General features: G+C 39.8%; 2 protein-coding genes across 2 annotated transcripts in view; both read right to left on the bottom strand.

Moving 5' to 3' along the window:
- Window positions 1-13,718, bottom strand: part of dars1 (aspartyl-tRNA synthetase 1) — a 29,849-nt gene extending 16,131 nt beyond the window's left edge. The window contains exons 1-6 of the mRNA XM_026295252.1: window positions 13,580-13,718; window positions 10,176-10,278; window positions 5,981-6,010; window positions 5,561-5,618; window positions 3,508-3,600; window positions 2,130-2,232 (exon numbers count right to left, since the gene is read on the bottom strand). Coding sequence (XP_026151037.1) covers window positions 2,130-2,232; window positions 3,508-3,600; window positions 5,561-5,618; window positions 5,981-6,010; window positions 10,176-10,278; window positions 13,580-13,602 — 410 coding nt within the window. The 5' untranslated portion in view covers window positions 13,603-13,718. The remainder of the gene's footprint in view (window positions 1-2,129; window positions 2,233-3,507; window positions 3,601-5,560; window positions 5,619-5,980; window positions 6,011-10,175; window positions 10,279-13,579) is intronic.
- Window positions 13,719-16,405: 2,687 nt separating this feature from the next.
- Window positions 16,406-18,542, bottom strand: LOC113123914 (C-X-C chemokine receptor type 4). Its single transcript, XM_026296290.1, has 2 exons — window positions 18,380-18,542; window positions 16,406-18,046 (listed from the first exon to the last, which is right to left on the bottom strand). Exons 1-2 carry the CDS (start codon window positions 18,413-18,415, stop codon window positions 16,916-16,918), a joined length of 1,167 nt encoding a protein of 388 aa, XP_026152075.1. The 5' UTR covers window positions 18,416-18,542; the 3' UTR covers window positions 16,406-16,915.
- Between the last annotated feature and the right edge of the window lie 4,066 nt (window positions 18,543-22,608).

Here is a 22,608-nt window from a genome sequence, read left to right as displayed (position 1 = left end):
AGCAATGTCATCCCTTACCCTTTGCATTATTATGAGAGGATTTATTGTAATCCAGGGTCTTATTGGGCTTGTCAATCAGAACACAAAAGTGCGTGAAACTCGACTGAGGCTAAAAAGCCACAGGAACTGATATTGCCACCTGTTCATAAAGATTTAATTACAACAACACATTTCGATCCTAGCAACACTCAGGAAGTCCCCTGGTAAACTGTGACACTGCAGTTTGAAATTGGTATTGCTGACTTTAGATGCAAGGCCGTGTTATCACTTTCAGTTGCTCTGCTGTCAGGTGCGAATGTATGGCTTAACAATCTAACTGCCTCACCGCAACATTGCAGAACCAGATTGAGGAACTATTGTCCATAAAAGAAACCATCTCACACTTACCAAAGCATAATAACAGACGTACAAAACACACACACACACACACACAAAAAAAAAAACATATGTGTGACATACAGTCAAAAACTCTGTTTTAATATAAAACAAGCTACTGTTTGAAATCACTTGTCATTTCTTGCCTGTATTCAGTCCCATTTTCTAAGACAGCAAAGCACTGTGAGACAACAGAAACTGAAGCTGAATCTCAATGATGGCTGGGAGCAGGTCAGCGAAGTGATTGAGAGGAACTGTGGCATGATCAGGGGACTCTGACACATCCAGTAAAGCAGAGGTCAGGACTCTGTGCAGCAGTGACCTTGCCCTCATTAGAAAAGTGCACGTGTTTGAGTTTAGTTTCCTTTAACACTTAACATACTGCAACAAGCTGTCAAGAGGCTCCACGACTCACTTATGAAACATGAGTCTGATAACTGTGCATAACATGGTAATTTATGCACATTTGGGTATTCATCAAACATTTAGTAGCTCTAACTTGTTTACATATGACTCAGGCAGGTGTGTACACAAACATCACTCACTATTTACTTTTCTCATTAAATCTTGTGTTTTTCAGTAAATCTGGCTATACTGTAAGGATCCCTATATTTACCCAAAGCATTGCACGAAATTCAATATTTATTTTGCTGCTTCTATTAAATGTTATCTAATATAGTAACAGCTTTTAAAATCAGGGCAGTCTGTTCTGCAGCTTCCATTTTACTGCTCAGTCTGAAATGATCTGGGGAGGTGAGAAGCTAAGGAGAGACACGTGTCCTCGGGTTAAACCAGTGCTGGGTATGATGTCAGTGTCTGGAACAATGAGGGAGCCTTAAACATCCTCAGTGATGTCTGACACCACTTTCTGCAGCAGTGATGTCTTCTTTAGTTAATGGTTGTAATTAAAGTGATTTTTTTCTTACAAGTTTCTTTGTGAGGACCAGACATGGGGGAGACATTTCTTCTGTCTTCAGTTTTGGCAGCTTTTTGTGAGGCTGGAAGGTCATGACAGACTGCTACTCTGAAAGCATGTTTGTTTCAACAGCCACAAGCACTACTGCAATTTCTGCATTGCTTAAGTTCTTTATTATGCAGTGTAATAACTGACATTTTGGTTTGGCAGATTAGACATGTGGGTGTTGCCTTTTGCCTTATTTAGCAATGGATGAGGAGGTGCCATTTAAGTAATTCATGATAATCTTCACCATTTACAAATATGTTGACTTAATCTAGCAACGGGAGTACTGGAAAACAATAATCATGTTAATTACAAAAAGTGTCAGTAAATTACCTGAATTACATCATGAATACCTTGATGTGGATTTCATGTTCAACTTGCGAATTATTTCACAAAAAAGCCACCATGTAAACAGCCTCAGCTTAAGACAGCATTAGTATCGGCTTTTAATAAAGTGCATATCTGCTGACAGTTGTATTCATTCATTGACTACCGGTAATAGGCTACAATTTGGCTGCTAACATGACTAATGATGCCTGGCACTCAAGTATTTCTTCGCTCTCTGATCCGAGCTGCTGTATCTGCCATCTCGACGGGAACCGCTCCATTAAAACACTGCTGTATCCCGCCCTGTTAATAGCCAGCCTTTGTTCTCAAGTGAAAAAATGATTGATTTCCCCACCCACCACCTCACTCAGAATGTGTGAAAACGGTTTGGCGGACGATTAGGGCCCAGCATTTTCCCACCATTGTTTTTGCCCTCTCTGACAGGAAGAGCAGTCTCCATACTCACTTTGCAGCAAACTTGACCATCTGCTTGCTGGCATGATCTCCCACTGCAACCAGAGCCTGCACGTTGAACTGCTGTTGACGTAGGACCAAGAAGCATTGCTTCCCTGAAAACAAAACAACAATAAGATAGTGCCGGGCTGTTAAGACCTCTTTCAAGCAAGCTTAACAGTCTTGTCACGATAAAAGCTTGGGAGCTTTCTCTGAAGCAGTGCATATTTGCTCAGTGACAGGGCTACATGTTACTGGGGATGAAGATGGTACCCCCCCCCAGTTGTAAGGACCCTTCTTGTCATCTACAGGTGAAGTGTCAATCATATGTGAATGGAAACTTCTCTTTGAAGAGCACTGTGCAGCGAAAGAGTGATTGCTACCTTCCTAACAAACACACCCAGAACAGAGTAAACAAGTTAGCCTACAAAAAAAAAAAAAAAAAAAAAAAAAATCAGGGCAGTAATAGACAATCAGACCACCCAGGTACTTTCATGTTTGTTGCCTGTGAGAAAGGGGTGGGTGGTGGAGGTAACAGTGAAGCCAAAATCACACCAACAGATGCACCTCTCCCCAGACCAAAGGATGTTATTCTGCTCACATTGAGATTCTTACAGCAAGCGGAGAGAATTAAGATGTGAGTGGAGGGGAAATGTCTCTAGACTCTGGAAGTTATCTTGAGAGGAAACAGACAAAAGATCATCACTGAGACTTCCGTTTATGTGTAATCACACTTTTAGCAGAGCAACAAAAAGGCTTCATTTTAGCAGAGATGTAATAAACTGATAAAGCTCAGTGGGTTCATTCTACAGTGTTTAAACAAAGCGGCTACATGGCTGCCAGTAGCTGTAATCTAGCAACCAGAAGTTATCTGATCTTCCATTTGGCAGTGACATGCTAGTCTGACAATGATATCAAAAAACACCCCGAGGTTGTCAAACTCTACTTAACATGGAAGGAAGAGGAGGAGAAAAAACAACTGTGACTGCTTGTACCACCCCAGAAAGAAATATATTGGAAAAATGCTCATTTCATACCGATGTATGTATGTTTGCAATACAAGCCTGTTTGCTTGTTTTTATTTCTTTTTTTGTAGTTTTTGACCTTCTGTACTGATCAGCCTAATAAGGTTGATGTCAGTCATCTATGTCATCTATGAAATCTGACAGTACAAAGTCAAAGCCAACTGGTGTTGCTGCTTGGTCTGGAAGAGTGAGTGAGTGATGTGGAGCACTGGCCCAAGGGAAGAAGTGTTACACATTTAAGTAAAGTACACAGGATTAGCAGAGAGGTCATCTGGTCTTGGCAGGTTGTGTTTTTCACACAAAAGAAAGGTGCTCTGAGGAAGGAAAAAAAAAAAGGTGAAAACGGGGGGTTTAGGGTGATCTCACCTTTGGCTCTGCTGGTGTGGACTCGGGCACGCAGCCAGATTAGCTGGTCAGCTTTCTCAGGAATAAGGTCTTGGACCCGTACCAGGGCCCTGTCTGCACACACACACACACACACACACACACACACACACACACACACACATACACACAATATATTACTTCAAAGAATTTTTCTGCCCCTATATAAAGAACCTCACATCCCTCCTTATTATTGCACACTCCCCAAGGCAGATGTGAATAGGCATGTATGTGCGTGTAGACGTACACACAATAAAATTCTCAAATTACAAATGAGCCCAATAAATAAGAAACGCTAGGAGGCCTGGTGAAAGCTGTCTAACTTGCCTATTCACTGTGGGCTTTATGACAAATTGACTCTAGTTTCACCTGTGTCACTCAGACACATGCTTTCTCCTTATTATCAGCGACATGAAGACGCAGACACAGAGGCTACGCCAGGGAAAACAGAGCCGCCCATTTGGCTGAGAACTCTGCGTCAACCCACATAAAAGCCCTCACCGTCCAATCCCCCTCCCTCCCTTCCTAAACCATCCCCGTGGCTGAGCTTGGCATGCAGGTGAGGGGGGCCCCACTTTTGTTTGCTGCCACTGGAGCTGAAAGAGCATCCAGACAGATGGACGACCTCGACAGGTCCGCTTGCTGCCTCATTCATCCAAGAGTTATCAAAAACTATTAGTTGCTGCAATTATCACTGACGTCTGCAGACATGGTGAAAGAAGTTATGAAAAGTATTTTTGATGATACTTATCAGTTGTAATCGTTTTAAAATCAGTAACGGTTGCCAGCCAGGCAAATGTACTCTGAGAAGTTGTTAATCAGGAAACCATCTTGTATCAAAAGATTGAATTTGAAGGCTCCAGCATGTTCTCTATGTGTTGATGCCCTCATCTCTACAGAGGACGGTGAAATATGGTGTTTAACTCTTTGTATTCTAGCATTCATGTTAGCCCAATTTCCAATAAAAAAAAATATAACATCAAGCTCATCTTTAAATTTAGTGAGATACAAAAACAGATACAGCAAGTTTTAAAGCAGCACTTTTTAGGAGATTATTTTATTTTGTAGACTTTCACTTCTCCCAAGTGTCAGATGATTCAACATCAAAATGTGTCACTACATCAAACGTTTTTCCCCCCTATGCTTTCAGCCATCGGCTTTTTGGCATAAGGGTATCCTGAGGCTGATTCCTGCTTTCCTATAAACAGTTGACCAATATTTGTGGTGGTCTTTGGTCAAATAAAGACCACCACACATGATTACATAGAACAAAACAGCAAACAGCCTTGAGATACCACCCTGATGAAGGCCCAGTTGCCAAAAAAGGTTGGTGAATAAAAGTTTGATGTACTGAAGAAGAGCTGCGTGAAGTGTTTTGGTGATGAATTAGAAATCTAAAGAAAAAGATTTAGAAATCTAAACTGGTCTGTACCTCGCTGTGTGTGCATTCTCCAAGAAAAAACGTGGCAGAGTACTGACAAGAAACGGAGAATATGCGGCACACAAATACAAAAGCACAAGGCTCTGGTAGCTTGAAAATATATGAAAATAAGATGTTTATTCCAACCAAAGGAAATCTCTGGGTCTGCGGTCTGTATAGTCATGACACATTATTAAGATGTGCCTGACGACATTCATTCTTTCTTTCATCATGTTGATGTGGTGCAGTTTTATGAAAGACAGCAGCATCTTCGACAGCAAGGACCACACAGAACTATATTTCATAAACATCTAAAGAAAGTGATCATTCAGTGTAGGCCAAAATTGTTCATTCATCCAAATGTAACTATATTCATCTATTCTTGACAGATCACCAAACATCACTGCATATAACAGATTGATCTATATGCAGTCAATAAAGCTAGAGTCAAATCAAGGCAAACGGCTCCCAAAGGAGGAAGATATCAAATTAAAAATTCACATATCAAATTCATTTTTATTTATTTATTTTCTTTCACTTTGCTGTGTTTTCTATCAAAAGTTGGGCTTTGGTTGGCTGTCAGGCTGGCTGTGAATTAAGGAGTTTTCTACTAACCCAGTTTTTGTTGGGACTGAACCATAGCTGACACACCATATCGGTCCTTGGCAAAGTCCTGAAAGAATAAAAGTAAGTCATCTTAGCAGATGAGATCAGTCATTTCACTAAACAGGTAAAACACAATTCACAATGGTTTTAGTACATGTGTATCATCTCTCTTTCTCTCTATTATTCTCCAGGAAAACTCTACTACTGTGGCTTCATAAGCGTCAGTCTGTCTACGACAGCGAGATAACAGACAGAAGAGATAATGAAGCTTATCACATAAATATATTAAAGAGAAAACAAAGTTCAGTGCACAGGTATTTGCATACAAACTGTTACAAAAGTGAAAAAACAGTGATAGAATCTCTTTAAGAGAGACAGCAGGGAACTGGTCTTAGAGAATGAATACTGTGACCTATAGGGGATACTTACATCTTCATCTGTGCTTTGTTGTTCGGCAGCCTGAAAAACATGAGGCAACAGGTTTAAAGGGCATTGCCAAGAACCATGAAATAACAAGACAACGATCTATTAAATTCAAACATAAAAAACGCTCAAAAACATTTGACTTCAAATATAGCAGCTTAAGACGTTTTGCTACCTCGGTCGTGTAAATTGTGTTTTCATCTTGCGCTATCAGGGATTTGAATAAAACTAATGAATCATAGCTCAGTCCTGAAGCCAATACTTAGATCCCTGGAATACACAGCCTTTCTACACATTGCTCTAACACATCATAGACAATGAGTAATGGCAGCAGGAGATATTGCTTTGTAATAGAAAGAGCGTAAGTGGACAGATATTCTTTATCTCTGCGCTGACTCCTAGGCAAATGACTCCCAGAGCGCAATGAGATCGACTCTTGGCAAAGTTACAATTCCATTTTCCTATGCAAATTGATATTGGTGTATAGAAATGGCTGGTAGCAGTGGAGTGAATTGGATTGCCCATCCTTGATATGATAAACCAGTCACATGATGGATGATATTGCAGCTTATGATCAACTGAATACAGACCCACTACAGCCAAGAAGCATCCAAACCACACCGGCGCGACTGAAGTGACAAGTGTCAGAGGAAAAAATACACAACGGAAATATCACAGCTTACACTTACTCAGTAAACATTCAGCTCAACTTTCTGGTCTCCCAGAAAGGCAATACTATCTATGCTACACTACTATAGGCAGCAATGGCTAGAGTATTAAACAGTGACAACACCTGCTTCTTCCAAGAAATATGCTGACTAGATAAATTCAGGTGAACCTTGATGCTCTGAAGTATAAAAGCCACTGGAATTATGACAGACCAATGCACAGGGTGCCTTATTAGTCCTGGAAAAGCAAACTCAATCTAAACAACATGTTTCTGAAGAATGCATATAGACTTCCTCATTTATGTCCTAAAGATTATACTTTAAGAGACTGCGTAGGGCAAATTTAGGGGCAGTCCAGATACTGAAGTACATTGGCTAACATTCAAACATCCCAATTGACATGAGCCACTGAATTATTTTCAGTTCAGCTCACTTGACTGTTTTTGCTGCAATGCACTCACTTTTTTGTTGAGTTGGTTCTGTTAATAATCACTTCCTGCATGTGAAACTCAAAAGATGCATCTGAACGTCAAGGCCTGGATGAGTTGATTTAATCTGTGATTAGCTAATGTCGCCAAAATTTGGCTCAGTATAGTTCAACTTCTACGTTTTCTACACATAACACTGACTTTGACTGCATTACTTAATGAGTACTATGTTGTACTATAATAGTAGATATTTGTGTTTACAAGCATCTTTCAGTTGAACAAACTTTGAACAAAATTATCCAGCCAGGACCACACCCCCTCAGCAGCACTGCGGCACTGATTGGCTGATTCATTCAACATGTCTGGGCATGATCAGAACATGTTTCGTGAAAAAGAAAACTACACTCACGTTGTTGTGTACATCATCGGTCTGTATCTTGCTAAAGAGACCCTCACACCTCAGCAGTGGATAAGTTGTGCAGACTCGCTACAATAGCTGTAGTCAAACACCAACATATTCTGCTTGACATTTTTTCCTCGGCTGAATTTTTTTTTGGTGAAACTGGGTAAGTTCAGTGTGTATCTGTATACGACATTACTGCTACTGCAGCACAAATTGTGTTAGATGCATCATTCGTGTTGAATCTATTTAAATTCTTCACAAATTCTTAATTTGTTAAGAAGGAAGAATTCTTAACAAATTAAGAAGATTCTTAAGCACGATGAAGGTCTTCGTTTATAGTAGAAGGTATTCATACCCCCTTCACTTTTTTCCATTTTGTTATGTTGCAGCCTGATACTGCAATTCGTTAAATTCTTTTTTCTTCTAATTGATCTACACTCAGTACCACATAATGATGAATTTAAAACAGAATTTTAGGAATGTTTGTAAATTTATAAAAAACAAAAAAGTAAAATATCACATTTACATACGTTTTCAGACCCTTTGCAACAACATGTGAAAATTAGCTCAGGTGCCTCTCATTGATGCTTCTACACCTTGATTGCAGTCCACCTGTGGTAAAATAAATTGATTGGACATGATTTGAAAAAGTATGCATCTCTATATAGAAGGCCTCACAGCTGGCAATGCATATCAGAGCAAAAACCAAGCCATGAAGTTAAAGGAACTGCCTGCAGAGCTCAGAGACAGGAGCTGGGGAGGGCTACAAAACATTTCTGCTGCACTAAAGGTTCCCAGAAGCACAGTGGCCTGCATAATACTCATATGGAAGAAGTTTGGCACAACCAGGACTCTTCCAAGAGCTGGTCCCCCAGCCAAACTGAGCAATAGTCCGAGAAGGGTTTTAATAAGAAGTGACCAAGAAGCGGATGGTCACTCTGGCTGAGCTCCAGATATCCTGTGTGGAGATGGAACAAAGTTGCAGAAGGACAACCATCACTGCAGCCCTTCACTGATCTGGGCTTTATGACAGAGTGGCGAGACGGAAGCCTCTCCTCAGTGCAAAACACATGAAAGCTGCTTGGACTTTGCAAAAAAACACCAGAAGGACTCGCAGACTGTGAGGAACAAGATTCTCTGGTCAGATGAAACAAAGATTGAACCGTTTAATCGATTCTAAACATGTCCGGAGGAAACCAGGCAACCTCTCATCAGCTGCCCAATACCATCCCAACAGTGAATCATGGTGGTGGCAGCATCATGCTGTGGAGCTGTTTTTCAGCAGCAGGGACTAGGAGACTGGTCAGAGTTGAGGGAAAGCTGAATGGAGCAATGTACAGACATATCCTCAATGAAAACCTGCTCCCCAGCACTCAGGACCTCAGCCTGGGCTGCAGGTTCACCTTCCAACATGACAACAACCCTAAGCACACAGCCAAGACAACACAGGAGTGGCTTAGTGACAACTATGTGAATGTCCTAGAGTGGCCCAGCCAGAGGTCTGACTTAAACCCTGTTAAATATCTCTAAAGATTCCTGAAAATGTCTGTCCACCCACAAGCCCCATCCAACCTGAATGAGCTCGAGAGGAACTGCAAAGATGAATGGCAGATAATCCCCAAATCCAGATGTGCAAAGCTTGTTGCATCATACCAAAAAGACTCGAGGCTGTAACTGCTGCCAAAGGTGCTTCAACTAAGTACTAAGTAAGGGGTCTGAGTACTTATGTAAATGGAATATTTCAGTTTTTTCTTTTTAATACATTGTCAGACATTTATAAAATTCACTTTGTCATAATGTGGTACTAAGTGCAGATTAATGAGAAAAACATGAATCTGAACAATTGTATCAGGTTGCAACACAACAAAATTGAAAAACAGTGAAGTTTCCTGCAGAGAGAACGTGTTAGGAAGTGGAAATCACACTGGTACTCAGCATCAGAGTTTGGGTGTTGGCATTGGTACTGTGACAGAAAAAACTCTTATCAGTATGCTGCCAAAGTTTATATAACATAAAACGTAACTATCTAAACCCACTAGCATCTGTGGCAGTGAAAATGTCTGCAGTGCTGTCACTTCAGATATGTTTGCGAGAAGAAATGTGGCACTCAATTTGTTCTGTGGAAGTACACAAGCAATTTGGCACTGGCAACTGATGCTCTGTTGGATATAAAGAAAGACATCACTCAGTTTGGAAACATATTTACTTGTTGGTGGCAAGTTTGTCAAGTCTGTTTAGACTGGACTGAAGGATTTTCTCCGAACTTCATGGAAAAAAAAATCCTGCACAATGTCAATCACTTGCTCTGAGGTAACAGACGTTAATAGAGGACAAGTGTCTGGCACTCTGAGATTTTTTTGGTTCTTTTCACCTTCACGACCTGCTCTACCTCATTAACATGACTTTCTGGAGTGCAAGAGCTCTGTAGGAAGTGTGACCTTTAGGGTGCTAAATGGCTGCAAATGGTGCTACATGTATGTCATGTACACAAAACAGAAGAAAATAGCACTTTGTTTGGGTGAACATAAACAAAGTAAAAATCACAGGAATACTTAAACAATGGATATTCTTGCCCTCCTACTGACAACCTACCCTCTTGGAACCACAATGACCAGCAGACAAGCACGCCACAGGCTTGCCAGCTGTAAGACGGGGCGACGGATGTGAAACAACAAACCAGAAAAAAGAAAAACAACACTGACCAGCTTGGCCTGTTTCTCAGCCTTCTTTGCAGCTTTCTCCGCTTCCTTCTGCTGTTTCTTCAGGGCTTTCTTTGACTGAGCCTGCTCCTCCTCCGCCGTCGCTCTGAAACAGGAAGAAACACACAACATAAACATCTAAGTCAACTTCCACCTCCCATTTCTCCTGCATCCCATGAGGAAGTTGTTGACTGCCTGGGAAAATTAAATCTGAATCGTCATCACCTCCAGCTTTTAAGTCTGCACTACCTTTTAACTCTGTTCTTCACATGACAAAACAGCTGTAGCCGGTGTGAATGGAGAGATAGTAGAAGAGAGTAGCTAAAAGCAGAGACGTCAGAAATGAGATTAGCTACATAAACACCACTGTTTTAAGAAAACAGCCTTACAGATGCTTTTTTAATCTGTTACATAGTTTGTGAACAATTCAGGCTATCTGATTATGATGCCATTTAGTCACTAAAGATAAAGCTGCCTTTATTTGTTAAATAGTACCACTACACTACAAAGCACAACACAATGTGAAGCAGATAAGCATGTAAAGTTGCCTGCAAAGTTTTTCTTGTCACAACAAGAGAAGTAGATTAAATAAATACACCACCGCACTCTTATCTAGATGTAACAATTATGCCAATTATGGGCCATCAGAAATTAACATACCTTAAGTTAACTAATTAGTTTTTAATCAAGTTAAAACGAATACAGTACAAAGCCAACAGGCAGTAGTGAGGTAGATTCATTCTAAAACACCAGAAAACTTAATAATAAAATAATAAAAGTTAAAGTACAAGTGATTTCTCCTGACCTACATCGGTGAAACTATAAAGCAGTGGATTACTGAGGATGTGATAAGCCTGTATTTCTGGTCAAAGACTAGAAGGCTGCAAGAGGTAAAGCAGCAATAAAGCAAGTGTATTACAGACAGTCCAAACTTTGAACTACTCCAAAACAGACTTCTATTCCCTGTTACAAAAGGGTGCTAAGACTGCAGGTGAATAAATGAGTGCTGTCTGGATTTCCCAGTGACCAGGTGTCTAGACCTGACGGAAGTCTATGAGCAATATCAGGGCTGCTTCAATTTAGCCACAGGAAATAACAAGCACCAAACAGCAACTATGAATAGCAATAAAGTCTAAACAAGAAACGAAAACCAACAGATGATGACTTCCAAGGGAAGACATGCAATAATGTGTTCTTTTTTTTATGGTTTTCCATTAGAATTACTCAGAATATTTTACATAAAACTAAAAAAATATTCCACATTTGCCAAAATGCATATAAAATTTCCTTTGTTGCAGCCACACACACACACACACACAGACACACACACACACACACACACACACACACACACACACATATCACAAACAAACAAACCATCTATTGTCTTGTTTTAGAGCTGTGTTATGAACCTGCCCTACAGGTCGAAGATACAGGACGTGAGGTACTACATGAACTAGATAAATCTGTTAAACTAGATCAACAATCGCATTTTGCCCTCAAGCAAGTGAGATCAGTCTGACTAAACCAGTTTTCTACAGGCACCTACTAAAATCTACTGTCTAATCAGTGCAAGAACAAGCTTTGTGGCTCTCCATTCGTTATGCACCTAACAAACAAATGAATGTTTGTGGTACGGTTAAATATACTCAGTTGATTTCATTTGCCACCCACCACCAGTCAGTTAGCTCTCGATTATCAAATATGTCCAAGACCTGTCACAACCCAAGTATTACACCAACATAGCCAGTACTGTTCCATTATTAGATCATAAAAAGACAGTAAATTAACATGAGCGGTTGAACATAAAACAAATATTATCAGTCCTTATATAAGGCTAAGCAATCCAAAGTACACTAAGTTGTCATAGTTAAATACAGTACATCTTTTTATATACATTACCAGTCAAAAGTTTGAGCACTCCTCCTTATTCAGGGTTTCTTCTTTTTTTTTATATTGTTTTCAACATCGTACACTAATAGAGACGTTGAAATTATGTTGTGCAGTCAACAAAAACATGTGAAATAACCCAGAATAGGTTTTATATTTTCAGTTCAAAACCACAACACTCATGCAAAACCACCTCAACTGGCTTTAGATCAGATGATTGTAGAGGCCAGGTCATCTTACGCGGCTCTCCATCACTTTCCTTCTCAGACAGATAGCTCTAGACTAGATGTGTGCTTGTGGTCATTATCCAAAACAAATGGCATGGAGTGTTGCTGCACAATGCTGTGGTAGTCATGCTGGTTAAGTGTGCCCTCATTTTTTTTACTAAGTCACCAGCAAAGCATCCTCCTCCTCTGTGCTTTACAATGGGAACCACACATTCAGGAACCGCCCGTTCATCCTCTACGTCCAATAGTTGGAACCAAAAATCTGAAATTTGGACTCATCAGACCAAAGAACTATTTTCCACAAATCTAATGTCCATTCCTTAGGTTCCTTGGCCCATGCAAGTCTCTTCTACTTGTTCTTTGGTTTCTTTGCTGCATGAAGGTTTGACTCACTCAGCCTCCTCCAAACAGTGGACGAACTCTGAGAAGCATTTATCTGGGCTGTAATCTGAGGTGCTGTAAATCAGTGTTGTGGTTTCTGAGGCTGGTAATTCTAATAAACGTATCCTCTGCAGCAGAGGTAACTCTGAGTCTTCTTTTCCTGGGACAGTCCTCATGAGATCCATTCAGAGCGTTTGATGGTTTTGGCGACTGCACTTGGGGGATACATTCAAAGTTCTTGAGATTTTTCAGATTGGCTGAGCTTCATTTCTTAAAGTAATGATATCCTGCATTTTCTCTTTAATTAACTGTTTTTTGCCATAATATGGATTTGTGCAGTTGCACTATTGGTGCTAATGACTCTGCACCCACTCTTCCTCTGCACAATACACCTGATGCTCTAAAGCAAATTAAGACAGAATGAAATGTAAAATATATTCTTGGTTGTTAAAAGTAATTCCAAACGTGTTCTTTCATAGTTTGGATATCTTCAGTATTACTGTACAATGAAAATAACAAAAATGAAAGAAAAACCACTAAAAACATTTGACTGGTACTGTACTTCAATATAAAGCTAACTTAAAAAAAGACAGCTTGAGATCTATGACTTCATTAAGTTTAATGTGACTTTCAAACAACAAATCCACCCTGCTGATAAATTAACGTTAGCGACCCAGCATAATTTGGGCTAACATTCTGCTTAGGCACTTATTGCTAACAGTTCATACTTTTTATTCATTTTACCCCTCCTCCTTTCTTAAATCGTTAGATGATGCAATCTGCTGCATGTTATGGCAATGCTAGCTAACGTTAGCCCCAAACCGGGCTAACACAAGGTGTTTATAAACCTGCTGATGCCGGGAGACGTGAACTGTGACACGTACGACTCTGTTCCTACACTATTCTTACCCGTGAACTTCCTCTTTAGTCATGTCGAGCTATAGTCTTGGATTTTGAAGGGAAATGTTTGCAGCTGGAGAGCGAGATGTCCCACATCAGCTGTTCAGAGCATGGACAGGCACAGGAAGGAAGGACCTGTTTTGACGGCGTACCAAATACCGGATGCTTCGAGTTTCGGCTAGAAACGACTGACTAAACTGTAGTTCCGACACACTCTGGGTAGACAAAACAACATAAGCACATGGGGGGAAATCAAATTAACACTATTAACTAATTAATTAGCTGTATCAAAACACAAATGATGATGAATTTGATGAGTGGATTTTATAAATAACAAAGACAATGTTGGCAAATGGCAAATGATATGTGTCCAGACTGTATGTCGATTAAATATGATGATTAAAAATTATTAGAATAAATAAATAATAAATTATGCTGACTGGAAAGCAACCCATAGCAGTGTATGTGCCAAAATTATTAGAGAAATTGGACAAATTGTAGTCTGTGCTTAATTTGATGATTCCTTAATGCTGACAAAAAAAAAACTTAAAATATGCTATATATTATAAGCAGAATACAAGATATAGAAAGAATAGCCTACTTTAACTAACTAAGTCAATATAGCACACCTTCAACATAATGCATACATACAGAAGAATGAACAAGTGACCACCATGTGTGGGCTTTTTTACACATCCACACAAATGCTAAAAGTGACACTCTCCATGAAATTACTTTTCACACCTTTGGTCAAGTGCACTAAGTGCATCCGAGTATGCTGTGACCTTTGCAGGAATGGCCATGCACGGCAAGTGATGGTGGTTTGAATGGAGTGGGGGTGTCATCAAAGCTTTTCTCAGGCTGTTGGCCACAAGAGCTCCTGTTGCAGGAAACAGCCTTCCTGCTGCTCACTTTCCAACCAAAACAATGCAACCATTAGCAGAGCAGGTCATTGCCCAAAAGAAACATGCGGTATTTGTGCTTCTTTCATGCTTACTTTGCAAATAACCTCTGCACTTTCTCCTGCCTATACTGTCTGTCATATATTAACAGTTAAATCTATATCAGACTCTATACAGATTAGACAGTGGTCTCAATTTGCAGCTGAAATTTAATGTGCACTAAAAATGAATCACCAGCAAAAAATATTTCCTGTACATTTCAACAGCTTTGGCCTTTAACTCAGAAGGGCAAACAAAACACACTTCACTATAGCAACATACACACAAATGTATGTTTAAAATAGTTGATTAGATGTCAGAATTTTTGTAATATTGCACAGGAAGATAGTGTTGATGTTTTGCAAAGGACCATCAAATTATTCTCTTAGAAAAGTTTAGTATATCTACAATAAATACTTCTGTAAATCAGGATTAGAGCTTTATGAAGAGCAGTATTTTTTCTCATCACACAAAAAGCTTTAATTATAAATGAAAGAGGACCTCATTGTACTAAAGGTTGAATTCCCAAGGGACATGAGGACTTAAAAATGTGCACTCAAATGGGCACTTTGGACAATTTCTTTTTTAGGTTTTTATGTTTATGATGACAGTGATTGATGATGCTAATGATAGTTAGCATTTAGAAAAAGGTCAGAAATAATCATCATTCAACTATATAATCAGTCCAACCATTTAACAAATGACATGGAAATGTGGTGGACTCACAACACAACACAAATGTAACCTCCCTCTGCAGGAACAGATGCAACTGTCTTTCTGTGAACAATGGTCTTGAATATTGAAATAACCTGTTATAGCTGCAATTCACAATATAAAATGTTTGATTTAAGTACATTACATTGCCTACAATGTGCACATCAAGTACACCAAATTATATGTGATCCCAGGTTTCATGGTGACAAGAGAAAGAGCTGATAAACAGGATCCATCTGAACACACTCAAATGTTAATCACAGCTCTCTCCCTGCGCAGGCTTTGGGAGACCTGCTCCTATGCTAATTATGAAGCATTTAGAAACATTTCCAAATGAAAAAGCACCTCTTGTTGTGAGATACCATACTCCCCCAAAAGCATTAGCCTTGTGACTTGATGGGGGCACTTCACATCTTTTCACATGTAAAAACATGGAAATGTATCTTCATTGGAATTGATACCAGCACTGCATTGCACAGCGGCCATTTATTGACTTTATTCTCCTTGGCATCTATTGTTCCTAGCTTCACTCGGTCTCCAACTTTTACTTATACCTCTAGTATGTAAAGTACATAAAACAGTCCATGGAGAAGTTGATTCATAGTGTGCGTTTAAAACCTGTCACTTTTATGTCTTATTTTGTCACAATAAGGCAGATTTATTGCCAGTGATATACTACCAGTTTCTCAACAGAGACTATGTCTGTCTATTTGCATCGTCAGAATATATAACCTGTTAACTGAATGGTATTCATTTTGTTTTTGTGAGTAGGGGAATGGTTAAATTGACCCACTGACCCATAGAGCTTGTTTACAAGCCAAACATAATGGAAGTGTTTTATTTAGCACACTGAGAAGAAAGGGAAAGAAAAAACAGGAGAACTTAACATGCTTTTTCTCTGTTGAGCAGCCATATGGGCGCTAATTATAACTGAGGATTTTAGCTTTTGTGTCATGGCTACTTAAGATGTAAAAGTGCACAGATGTTCTTGCAATTACAGGGCCTGTCTGCTCAGTCCTCCTTCTATTTAGCCAGATCAGGTGGAAACATTTGTGTTAGGAGACCCCCACCCCCACCCCATGCTCCCTCCTTCCAACATACACACCTTATGCCTGACCCCCAAGCCTCTGAGGAAAAAAGGAGTAGGTTGAAGGTGAAAACACACACCACACAGTCATTGTGAGACACAAAGGATTTTTTATTTTTCATTAAAAACAATTTACATAGTAAAAATGGTTAAAACAAAGCAGCATGCAGTTTTTTTCTTTTACAAAACTTCCAGTGTGAATGACAGCAATAAATTATAGCTTTCAGATAATCACACAACTTAAGTGCGAACACACAAATGCTACAAACTATTTACAGGTTTCCAAAAGCAGCTACCATCTCTGAAAGCAGAACAGGACATTGTTTGCCTGGGCTGCGGTACAGCAACACATTGTAAAGATGAAGAAAGGAAAAATGGGAGTTTGAACGTAAAGCTGAATGAGTGGAAATGAGGCACTGCCTGAGGATACAATCTGCTTCAAGGAAGATCAAAACCCCCACAAGACAGAATTGCAGGGCAAACAAATCAAAAAGTATAAAAAAATCTATTTTTACATCTGTACAAAATGTAGTAAGTTCTTTGAAATTAAAGCTTAGTTTTTGTCTCTCCTGAGAGCTTCAAGTCACAGACTGAGGCTGATTGTTAACTTGACAAAACACTTGAGGACTCGGACTCAGTTGACACAGATGAAATTGGCCCTCGCTTTTTTGTCATGAGATTCACTTTCTGACTTGATCTACTGCTGACTGCCAGTGCACTCCTGGCAGTTTTCTTAAACTTAACTCCCAGGAAAGCATAGAGGATGGGGTTCAGGCAGCAGTGAAAATAGGCCAGTGCCTCAGTGACAGAAATCCATTTCTCCACTGCTTGTTGCAGTTCACAAGAAGAGGGGACCACGTTCAGCATCATGAGGGTGTCTAAAAAAATGCCAACACAGTAGGGCAGCCAGCAAGAGAAGAAACACAGGATGAGGATGACTGTGGTCTTTAGAGCTTTCTTCTTCAGCACCTGGCCCTTGGCGCCTCTCGACAGCTTGGTAATGATAATGCAGTAGCAGGTGAGGATGACCAGGCCGGGCAGTATGAAGCCCACCAGGATGTGCTGGAAGCGGAATACGGCAGTCCATATGAGACTAGTTTCCTGTGGGTAGATGCGCTGGCAGATGGTCCTGGAGTCACCAGTCTCCACGTCTCCGTGTTCATCCATGAAGAGGTTTGAAGAGCCTATGCTTTGCACCCTGGCAAACACCATGTCAGGTACAGTCAGCACGGCTGCAGGCAGCCACACACCCACATAGATCACTCGGCTTGCAAGCAGCTTCCTTGTGGCTTGGCTGTTAGTTGCGCGTACAACTGCTAAGTACCTGTCGAGACTGATGAAAGCCAGGATCAACACGCTGCTGTACAGGTTGACTGTGTAGATCATGTGCACAGACACACAGAGGAAACCTCCGAAGTACCAGGTTTTGGCTGCATCCACAGCCCAGAAAGGGAGCGTGATGACGAACAGGAGATCTGCCACCGACAGATGAAGCCGGTACTTGTCCGTCATTGTTGTGACCTTTTTCTGGTAGCCCATGACAACAACAACTAATCCATTGCCAATGATTCCCAGGATAAATATGATCCCATAAACCGTGGGTAGGAAGATCTTGTTGAAGTCACTGCTCACGGCGCTGCCACATGGCTCCTCCATCTCAAAGTCTCCAGACTCCTCAGACATGTTGATATCTGAGATGTCAGTACTGTTGCCAAGCATGTCTGAATAGTCAAACTGAAAAAAGAAAAAAAATTAGAAACGTTAGAAAACATTTCATATTCTCTTTTAAAAAAACATTGAAGTCATTTACAACTTTTAAAAACTTTTAGTTTAAGTTGAAGTTATCTAATTTGGCTGTCTAATTTTAACAGTGAACAGATTTTGTTAAGGAGTATACAACACGTTAGGAAATATCGAATTAAAGATCTATCTAAATAGGCAAGGTAATAAACCTACTGTAAAGACCGGTAAAAAACGCGCATTAATTGCTATTAGAGAACAAGCAAATACACACAAAACAATCACATATTGGCTTAAAAATTTAAGAAAGAAAAGGAGGAAACTCACCCTCACGCTCACGTTCAGCACTTGATAACGTGACATTAGACCCCTGTGTGTGTGTGTGTGTTTGTGAGTGAAGCAGAGAGATCAGTTGCTTCTCTGCGCGCAAACAACACGTTAAATACCAGCGCTCCTCTGACCCCTCCCCCGAGCGATGGGTCGATCCCAAAAGTGGCTGGCTATAAAACTAACGTCTGTGCCTGTGGTCAGGGCGTCACAATGTGAAAGTTTTTGACCACAAAACAAAGGTCTGTTATCTCTCTTATCCTCCAGGCTAAAATAAGCGTCTGGAAACAAATAAAGCTTCCTTTTTTTGTTGCGTTGTTTTTTATGCAATAGAAAGTTAAGACCTTTCCAAACGAGAACTGTACCAATGCATGTGGGAAGGAATAGTTTGATGTACAAAAACCATGAGAGAGCAGTCACCACCTCAGGATTACAAGTTAATACACAGCACAGTATTAATCAGTGAAGGTAAAACTGAAATTATTATTGCATGCTGCCTGTTATAGTGTGGTTCCTACCGTACATACACTTTATTGATAATAGATGATAGAAGGCTTAAGGATATAATAACATTATTAATTTTTGACAGGAATGAGAAACATGCCTTAAAGCTCTGCAATGTCACTCATAGGCTGCATATTAAAAACTGTATTGAGTAACTACATCCTCTAAAAAAGTTATTGCAATTTCAGCTCAGTGCTTTGCAGTTCCCTCCTGATCCTGCATGGCACAAGGACTGGCATTTAGATCGGTCGTACAGCGCCTTCTCCCAGCCTTATATTTCTCTCCTCAAATCAGTTTATAACTGTGTCTGATGACAGTTTTCATCGGCTGATGCCCAGATCTGTCCTCACCTTTATACACACCCTGTCACATCTCAAGTGCTGTTGTGTCTGCGCTCCCAAGTGCTAAATGACCCCCCAGTGGATTTGAAAAGAACCACATACCCTATAATGTGGGATTTCTATCAAACAGCTTTTAGGCCTCAGCGTGTTGAACATTCATTCTCTCCCAGCTTTACCAAACCGTCTCTCATTTCAGTTAAGGTAGTGATGACAGGACCAGGCCACACAAAACTCCCCGCCCTCCTATCAGATGGTTGTGTGAAACGAAATATCCTCCATGTGGTATGCAAATACTACATCATGTCTTTGATATATGAGAGCAGTGAAGAATTGAGTGAGTCGATCTGCACTGTTGATTTTACTTATGTCATTTCCTTGTCCTGTGGAGGACAACAAGCGATGCTTGACAACATAACATTTCGACAGCAACAAGACATCAACACATTTTCATAAAGGAAGAATATCCCCTTTCTTCCCTAATTTGCATTCATATGTATTTATGTTAGCATTAGCAATTTTTATTCAAGAGACATAATACTCCCCCCAATTCAAATGTTAGACAAAACTCATATTGGCATTGAAAACATTTTTAACTAGCAGTTCCTACAGTGTCAGCTTTAAGGTTTACCTACAAACCCACTCTGTTCAAGGCACAGTACATTTTAGAACTTAAATGCCCTGAAAACCCCAGAACTCACCACAGTTTCAAAATGTCAGCAATGTGCTAATAATGAAAAAATGGAAATCCATACAGTTCTTAGGAACATGAGGAAGCTAAGAAAAACCTTTCCATCATGACTGGATCATAAAACAACTAAGATGGGGTGAAAACCACTGCCATTTTTGTTGTGGTTGTACTATATAACAGAGTAATTATGAACAGTGATGGGCGGCATTATTCACACGGAATGTCACGTGCAATGCAACACAGTTGCATAAGATTGTAATATACTTCAGAACAGATTGGAAACTTTTAAGCTCTGCTTTGCTCCTCATCATCATATGAGAAAAATCTCACAAAATCTGTGGTCACTTCATGAAGAGTTCTACAGTTTCTGTTCTGAACACCTGGTGTGTAGTGCAACTAAAATTCCCCACTGTAAAATAAATGAGTTTCATGTTTAGTTTCTCTAGAAGGAGGTAAGTTAGCGTGTAAGGCTTTCTATAGAAAACAAAGGAAATACTCACACAGTTTGATTTAGATGCAAACTGTTGCTACTACATTGCTGCAACACTACACCAGTGCAGACAAAAAAGCTAATTAGGAGCTTTGTGATCATTGCTTTAACATAACACACTAATGAACTAATCATTTAATAATCATCAATAATTCAGCAGTCACAGACATTAACAACATTCACTGATATTAAATATCACTGAATTTAAATGAATGTAATAATGCTGTGTTTGGGCTTATCAAAGTGGCTGTAGACTAATCCTGTGTGTTTGCCGCCTGTAGTTGGACTCCTGAGGAGAGGAACAGGGGCAATATACAGCTCAGAGAAAGGCCACTATATTTATATGATGCTCTTATCAACAACATTCAGACGCAGACAGTTGCTCTGTTATCTGTCTGAAAGCAGAACTGCATTTTGAATTACGTACAATATTTCATTTTTTTTTTTTACATTTCCCCAAATCATTTTCACTGCAGAGGGGAATCCCACCGACTCACCTTTTGAGGTTGCTTGTTGGATGTTTTCAGAAGAATTACCTCTGAAAAAAAAATTACAAAAAAATTCAAATTTTGCTGAAATTTCCAGAGGCTGTTTCTGTGTTATGCGTCTTTGAAATCATGCAGTTGTTTCACAATGCCACAACACAATTCAACTAAATGCAAAACGGTGCACTAACAATGCAGCATTAATAAACAGGGGATCTAGTTTTTTTTAAAAAAAGAAATGGTTTCTATCAATTCATTGTTATATTTATTTATGCAGTTGCTTAAAGAAGAATTTTAGGAAAATGTTGCTTAGTACACATGAATGTTACATAAAACCCAGGTTTGTCAAAATAATGTAACTTTTGTATAAAAAAGTTTGGCAGATTTTCTTCACAATAAGTTGCTGAAATAGATTTCATGCTCATGATGGACACACTACAAAAAAGATCATGGTATTCCAGACAAAAAAAAAAGTTTGGCTCAGCATTTGTGTCCTCTTCCGTGGCCTTTAGAAAGAAAATTAGGTATAATCAATGCACTACAAACAATCCACTTTTTGAATTTACCTTTCATCTTCTGTGTGTGGAGTCTCTGTGTACACAGAGCTCATAATTTTCCATGATTTCAACAAAAGAGATTTTACTCCTCGTAATAAATAAGAGTTTTATTCAGCTTCAGCAGGATGTCTGCAGCCTCCACTGTCAGCATGAGGATTCAGATTGCTATCGGCCCGGAATACAAAAGATCTGTGAGCTACTTAGAATACAAATCACAAGAAGTGTGAATGGCAGCGAAGGGGGCTCTTCAGTGAAGAATGGCTATTGAAATGAGGCAGAAGAATGCCAGTGAGATAAAGAGAAGAATGAGCAGTGCTGTTCAGTCAACACTGACACTCTAGTTCCAACTCATCCCGGCCCCCTTCAGCAAGTTGGCACGGGATAATTTTTCATAATAATACATCTGCTCAAATATCCCCTCACGTGTTCTTCTTCTTCTTTTAATCACCCCATAGAAAATAACACCCGGCCTTTGTTGCAGAAGATGACTTTGGGTGTTGCCCATAAATGGAACAAAAGGATTTAGGTATTTCAAATAGCTTTAATCTCTTGTCTGAGCACTGTGTATTTCAACTCAGTACCTGCAAAGAATAATTGTGTGTGATTGTAGATGCACTGTAAGCTCACATATTTGTGTTACTGTAACAATAAGGTTGGGGGATGTGATATTTGTGGTGCTCCTTTTCACTGACACTGATTCAGTGCACCAAAAAACATCCTCTATTTATTAGAGCACTTTTTATTCTATCAGATGTCGCTACTGTCGCTTCATTATCAACCCTGTGAGCATAACGTAACATGTTCTATATCTGTATTGATACTGGCTCTCTTTGAAGGCATATTTTGCCTCGTAATGAAATGCTATTACCAAGTATTTCTTGCGGAGGTGGAATGTGGACCCTGGTGTTTTTGAATGACTTAAGATGAAATGAATGTCCCTGCATGTTTGTGCATAGAGTTATGCTCATTATTCACCCTGGAATGCATAACTTCTTTATCTATCTATCAGCCAAGGCTCTATCAGGCTGCTTTTGTTTTCCCATCTCTCCATAGTCTGAAGTTGTATGGAGAGAAGAAGGTTGCTTGTTGGGGGTGGGGGTGGTCGGTGGTCCTCAGAGATTTATCCTTCAGAGTTCTTCAAGCTTTTGTTTGGGTATTGTCTTG

This window comes from Mastacembelus armatus, chromosome 21 (genome assembly GCF_900324485.2).
Source record: "Mastacembelus armatus chromosome 21, fMasArm1.2, whole genome shotgun sequence".
Lineage (NCBI taxonomy): Eukaryota > Metazoa > Chordata > Actinopteri > Synbranchiformes > Mastacembelidae > Mastacembelus > Mastacembelus armatus.
Note: the sequence above shows the minus strand (reverse complement) of the source record. Positions and strands in the feature narration are given on the sequence as shown.